The sequence below is a fragment of the Gouania willdenowi genome, chromosome 6 (genome assembly GCF_900634775.1).
Source record: "Gouania willdenowi chromosome 6, fGouWil2.1, whole genome shotgun sequence".
Lineage (NCBI taxonomy): Eukaryota > Metazoa > Chordata > Actinopteri > Blenniiformes > Gobiesocidae > Gouania > Gouania willdenowi.
This window is the reverse complement of record NC_041049.1, coordinates 20481706-20488685: the sequence shown is the minus strand read 5'-3', so window position 1 is coordinate 20488685 and position 6980 is coordinate 20481706. Positions and strand designations below refer to the sequence as shown.

General features: G+C 36.8%; 1 protein-coding gene across 1 annotated transcript in view; it reads left to right on the top strand.

Annotated features, from left to right (window-relative positions):
* Positions 1-1028: 1028 nt before the first annotated feature.
* The window catches only part of lrig3 (leucine-rich repeats and immunoglobulin-like domains 3), a 30744-nt gene continuing 24792 nt past the window's right edge, over positions 1029-6980 (top strand). The window contains exon 1 of the mRNA XM_028450129.1: positions 1029-1511. Coding sequence (XP_028305930.1) covers positions 1321-1511 — 191 coding nt within the window. The 5' untranslated portion in view covers positions 1029-1320. The remainder of the gene's footprint in view (positions 1512-6980) is intronic.

Below are 6980 nucleotides of genomic sequence, written 5' to 3'. Positions count from 1 at the left end.
TTTTTTTTTTTTTTTTTTTTAATGGTCATTTGGGAGGACAACAACATGAAGATTAAGGTTGCACCATTGGTATATCATGATGCTTCTAATAGTGAATACTGCTGTCACAGTGAAGCGACAGACAGTGGAGAGAGTATGAGGGACAACAAATATGGAGGTAGATTTGTGTCTTCATTATTCAATCAAAATAAAACAACTTTTCAATCAAAAAAGTTTACTCCAATAAAAAAAAATACATATTTTCAATCAGAGAAAAAAGTGTTCAAATGCAAAAAAATATTTGAGACCCAAATAATTGCATTTGAACACTTTTTTCTTTGATTGAAAATATATATATATTTTTTTATTGAATTAAACTTTTTTGAATAATAAAAAGTAAAGACACAAATCTACCTCCATAAACATCCCACTGCTACATAATCACCGAAAAATACACAAAACAACAAAAATACAATAAATTACTCCAAAAACACACAAGATTACGAGAAACTCAGAAAAGGAAAACAAACATATAACCTTTGTTTTTTTCTGCTCTGATCGCTCATTATTATTATTAAGGCTGAAATGAACGTTAATAATGTGGCTCTTAAATCACACAATCACATTTGTTTGGCCCCTGCACTGATAAAAGTTACCCATCTCAGCTAGAGTGTGGATTTAGATTTGTCTTTTTTATTATTCAATCAAAAAACATTTTCAATAAAAAAAAGTTTACTAAATCAAAAATAAATAATTTTAATAAAAGAAAAAAATCTTCAAATGCAAAAAATATATATATTTGAGACCCAAATAATTGCATTTTTTTTCTTTGATTGAGTTTTTTTTTTTTTTTTTTGGTTGAAAGGTTTTTTTAATTGAAGTAAACTTTTCATTTTTCCTTTTTATTTTTATTTTTGAGTAATAAAGACACAAATCTAGCTCCATATATAGATTATATTCTTTCGGCTAGTTTTGAAACGTCCCTGAGTTTGGACTACATTTCCCATGGGCCCTTTAGGCCCCGCCCCTCACATACCTCCGCTGTGCGCTCACGCTGCGCTTTGGGGATCCTGAGCTGAAAACACAAGTTTCCCCAAACAGCGACTCAGAAAGTTTCTCCTCAGGAATGGACAAGTCTGAAAAAGACGCTTTTCTTCCCCAACTCACTTATTCTATTCAGAGAACGTCAACAGATTGGATTTAAGGATCGACTTGGCTTTCAAACACCACCAGAGTTGGGATTTTTCTGGGTTGTTTTTACGCGTTTGGATTTGATTGCGCCTCACTTGGACATAAAAAAAAAGGGTGAAGAGTGTTCTTTGTGTGGCTGGAGGAGAAAAGATGCGTTCCTTCACGCAGTCTCACTGTTTGGTGAGACTTGCTGTGGTTTTGCTGCTCTTTGGGGGACTGGAGAGTGGAGCTGGTGTGCGGACGTGTCCCCCTCCCTGTGCGTGTTTTGGGGACCTTGTGGACTGCAGTCGGCTGAGAAGAGGGAAAATGCTGGACTTCTTTCCCGAATGGACAGTACAGTTGTAAGTTCATTAACAATTTATTTTATTATTTAAAAAAAAAAAATAAATAAAAATAGTAGGTTACATATAGATGTTTTGTTGTGATTTATCTGACATGTGTCACTTCTGTGCGTTTGTAAAGTGTTACTTACTTTTTCCCTTACAGTGAAATCAGAGGAGCTTAATCCCACATAAAGAGCATAGTTATGTAGCGGGAAAATGTTTACTTTAATTATATTTTTTTATTTTTTTTAACTGTGTTTTGAATCCAAAACAAAAGTATGAAAAGGGTCATAAACTTTAAAAAAAAAAAAAAAAAACAGTTTTAACACCTAATCCTTAATAAATGAATGTGTTTTTACAAGAGGCTGCACTTTGTCTAAAGTTTTTTTTAAGGTTAAGGTACCAGAAGGTTTTCATATATTTGAGTATTTAATGTGTTTACATACCACTACATTTACCCATGGATATATCACTTGAGATCTGTTAATGTTTTTTGGTCAAAATTGAATTAAAAATAACAATTTCAATCTGACAGAATTATTTACAAGTAACCTTTTATAGGTTAGAAATACTTCCAGGTAGTCTTTATAGTTAAAATAATTAATTTACTGTACTATAAACAAGTTCTGGATGCTAAAGTAGTTCAAGGTAATCACAAATATTTCTTAATACTGTTGTATCTGTCACTCATATGCCACAGAAATAATTAAAAGCAGCTTTATAGTAAGATTTATTGTTGTTGATGATATGGTATATATGTACAGTATTTATAAATATTTCTAGCTACTCGTATAGCATATTAACAGCAATTGTAGGTTATTTTGTAGTGTAGAGATAGTTCCAGGAAGTTTTATTGTGTATATTACTCTTATAACAGTTAATAGTCATACTAAAAGTTATAGCGGTTGACTTAGCGACTTATTTAGTAAGTCTGTTAAATTAATTGGCAGGCTTGATTTGTAAAAATGTTGCTAATAAAAGCCACCTTGAGTGTTTCCACTGGTGTGAAAGTGTGTGTTAGCACTGACTGCAGAGCTTTCACTAGATTTATAGGACTTCATGCTTTAAAGTTCCCTGCAGCCTTTAAAGCCAAAAGAAGCATAAATCATATGCAGCTTTGTAGGTTTGATAGATAGCCAGCATGCTAGGTAAATAATGTTCCAGGGTCACATTGAGTCAAATCATCCCCACTCTCCTTTTTTGTGTCAGCTTCTCCTCTGTGTTTACGTACAGGTCAGAGTTTTTTTTTTTTTTTTTATTACCTTTGATTGCTCTGTGTCGATCTGGAGCTTTTGATTTCATCTATTGATACATTGCTTTTCACTTTCTCTCCTTAAATGAGCTTCACTGGATAGTTGACATTGCCAGAGAGAACAGGCCTCATGACCAACAACTATTCCACTGAAGGAAAAAAAAAAAAATAAATCCACATAGGGGGAAATTCTTTTCACTCTGGCATGTTAATTTATGATTGGCTCTCCTGCACATCTTTAAAGCCCTAAAACTGGCCCAGTCTTTGTTTTCCAGCACCCCATTATTTCTGCTGAGTTAGCAGAATGGGGCTGATTAAGGTAAGGGTGTGAAAACTCCCCAAAGGAGGTGGGGTGGGGGGGTCACACTCATCATGCTGATCATTTTAACCACTTTTAACTAGGGATGTAACGATTCACTCAACTCCCGATTCGATTCACGGTACTGGGTTCACGATACGATTCTCTCACGATTCATTTTACAAAATGGGACTGTATATAAATGACTGAAAAATATTCCTTTATTTTTTTTTGGGAAAATACGATACTGTTTTTCATTGTCAAAAGAATCCCTTGATAAACTATTCAAAACAATGCAATTTAACTAAAAATAAATCTTGAATGAAATAAATAAAGGAATGATACAAATGAAGAAGAAGCTTATTATTTAAATTCGGGTTCTATAGTAAACAATACAAAACTGCATAATAGTTTTTTTTCTTTTTAAAAGTGCAACTGAAAATGTATTTTGTGCCTTAACAATTGGACTTAAAAAAAAAAAAGTCAGATATTTGTTTGAACCAGCAGAGGGCGCTGGTAACACCGTGGTCGGTTGGCATGCAGATATTTTGCAGTGAAGAAGAGATGCTATGCTAGCAGACAGAGCTAATAGAAAAACGTGACTTTTACAGATATTCACGTAATATTACAGATATTCTTTCGGTGCTAAAGGGGTAAGGAATCATTTATGAATATGTTTAAGAGTAGAAGATGGCCAGAAAGAAAGTATTAGCAGATTTCGCTCGCCGCCAACACTTCTGGGTAAAAAAAGTACTGCGATTCAATTTTCACAGCATCGATGTGAATCGTGATACCTATGAATCGATTTTTAACTGCCTTACGATTAATCGTTACATCCCTACTTTTAACAGTTTAAAACTTTTTGTAATGGTGTATTATGTTTCATGGGGTTAACAACTACTTCTAATAATGTACTACTTGAGACAAAGATGGGAATGGACATTTTAGAGAAGCACAGAAGTTAGCTTGATATGAAAGTAAATGATTTGGTCCTTCCCTCACTATTTACCGCCTCATTCAATGAAAAAGTTTTCACTTTTATTGTTGTTTCTCTGTGTCTGTTTTGGCTGCAAAACACACTTAACTCTTATTATTAAAAAAAAAACAAAAAACTATAATTTCACCTGTAAAGAAATCAAATAAAACCTGGCAGCTTGTTAGCTAACTTGCTAATAACATGCTACTTTGCGAAATTCCCAGCAAGCTAGTTATTGCAGTGTGTTGCTAATTACCAAAATTTGTGGAATTACAATTGATTAGTGAGATTTTTTGAGATTTTAAGTGATTCTCGTTTTAAACCAAAGTGTAAACTCAGGGGCTTTCACACCGGTTTAACCCCGGACCCGGACTCGTTCTGGTGCTAAATTATCACCTGTCCTCCAATGGGTGATAATATTATCACCTTGGTTTAGCTCTGTTTGCATTCAGAGAGCAACTTCTGATCTGCTCCAAACAGCCTCTAGTGCAGTTGCATGAGCGACATTACTCAGGCCGACAAAATGGAAACCCGAAGAGACTCTCATCGTTGGGTCAAAGCGAGCACTTAAAGTCCGTGTAAAGCAGAAATACAGTAAATGTGTTATGAGTTTGTCGCGCCACGTAAACGTGTCATTGACCACTGAGCCAAATTTGAAAGAAGTATATAAAATAAGGTCTCAAAATCATGGGGAAAAAGCACTTCTCTCTGCTCTGAGATGCTGGAGGCGTGTCAGTTAGAAGCACTGGAAACACGCCCACGTGCGGGAAGGGCGCCGCCTTTGTGACCTGTGTCTATGGGAGAGAGCAGTGTGAAAGTGGCTCCAGCGTCGAAAGTGCTCTCCCATTAGTTTTCCAAAAGTGCTTGGATCGGGCCAAACAAGGTGTCAGCCGAATATGTGCATATCGCCCGGGTAGAGTCAGAACTGAGCCCGCTAGAGGCGAAAAACTCGATTGCGGTGCAAAAAAAGTGCTTATTTCAAGGAAAATGTAGCCCCAGCGGACACGTTTTATTACCCCCAAGTCCGAATATGTGGTTTGCGCTCGCTGGAGGCTGCTGAAGTTTGGTGTGCCTCAGCAGCAGGGTCGGGTTTATGCTAATGATGGCTTCGTTACATAACCCGCCCACTAAATCCTGAACACAGAAATTTGAAACACAGTTTGTGAAGCCTAGCTCCATTATTAAATTATAAATGGTTGAATGGCTTTTTACATGCTTTAAGGAATACATTTATGACCTATTTAATGTGTTGAGAAGAAAATGGCTGAATTTGCTTTACACAGACTTTAAGAGTGCGCAGAAACTTCTGCCTCCTCCGTTTGTTTTTTACAGTATTCAACAATGGAGCAGCAACCAGTTGCAGGGTTTTAAAGCCATGTTTTGTGCCCTCGCCGTCTCTACTGATCCCCCACAATGTCATGCGCTCTACGTCATTGCCAATACTTCCTGTGTTTGAGCCGCTCTGAGAGCAGCTGTGTTGACTGCGCTCCTAATTGCTCTAGGATTCGATTGGAAACGCTCCGAGACCGACAGAAACAATCGCCCTTGGATTGGCCTGTTTGATCCGCTCTAGCCTTAGATTGCGTATTCACACCGCCCAAATGAGGCAGACTATCCAAGCAAATGAATCCTATAGCGTTTTAACCGCTCTAGGATTTGTCGGTGTAACTGTACCCCTAGTCTTTTATATTTTCTTCAAGCCTTTAGGTTAGCATCTGAAAATCCTTAAATATATTCTCGAGTGTCTTTAGTAGTTATCCAAACAACCTAGTGAGGCCGAAACAAAGCTAAATTTTAAAGGGTTTTATTTAAGACTCTCTTATAACAACTGTTGCTACATACAAAGAACAGTAGTAATATTAGTTGAGTATTGGATGTTATTTAAAAGTTATTGACAATAGTGTCTTGTTAAACCTAGGATATTTGTCCATCAATGCTGTAAACTACTGAGGAGCTCATCAAATCACTTTTCATTGCCTGATAAAGTATTTTCCACACAGACGGGCTGTTAGCGGCACTATGGGTTATCTTGCTGCACTCAGAGCCTGCTTTGTAAGGAAATAGAAGTGTCAGAGCTACTTAAATTTTATCTTTGGGAGTGTGATAGCACACCTATCCTATACAGTATGATCCACTCTGTCAGCGCAATAACAATACACAGCTGCATGACTGGAAAGGAAAAAAAAAGAGAGGGAATGGTTCAGGTTGACATTATGTAGTCGAATAAAACACAGGTTGGGAAGTTCATGAAAACTTCTGCAGAACAAAAACAGACCCCCTGAAATTTAATTTGGAGTGTTTCAGACATGAAATGCGTTCCTCTCATCTGGCATTGTGAATACATTACCAGTTGTAGGATTCTTCCCCCTTGCTCCTCCTTCTCCGAGTTTCTTGATGGATTCCAGATGAGGGAGGGAAGGGGGAGGTGTAAAAAAAAAAAAGTGTCTGGCACCATAACGTTGATCGTGCGCAGCATCGTCAATAACTCCACCGCTTTATGTTGCACAAGGCTCTGTGGGCCAGGTTTCTTGTGCTGTTTTGTTTTTTTTTTCTTCTAAAAAAATGTCAGCAAGAACAATTCCTACCACCAGTGAGTTTCAGTCAAAAATGTGTTGGACACAGCCATGGCTGATTTCTTAGAAATTTCAAGAAATTAAATAGGCAAACAAAAAACATTACATTTTTTAAGACTTCAAGTTTTGTGAAGTTCTTATAGGCTATGCACTTTTACAAAGTTATTTTAATTAAAATATTTACCAAAGAGGTTATGAGCAATGAGGTCAAATCAGTAATGTGAGTATTATAAGTTGGGACACTAGGAAAGAGTTCTGGATCCGGACTTGGCAGTTTCCAAAGTCCTGCTGACTTCACTTGCCAGTTTTTGGCTTCATATCGGAACAATAAGAACATGGCCTCCGGTATGACTTATCAGCTTGTCTGTTTTGGATCGGATTCAGTGCT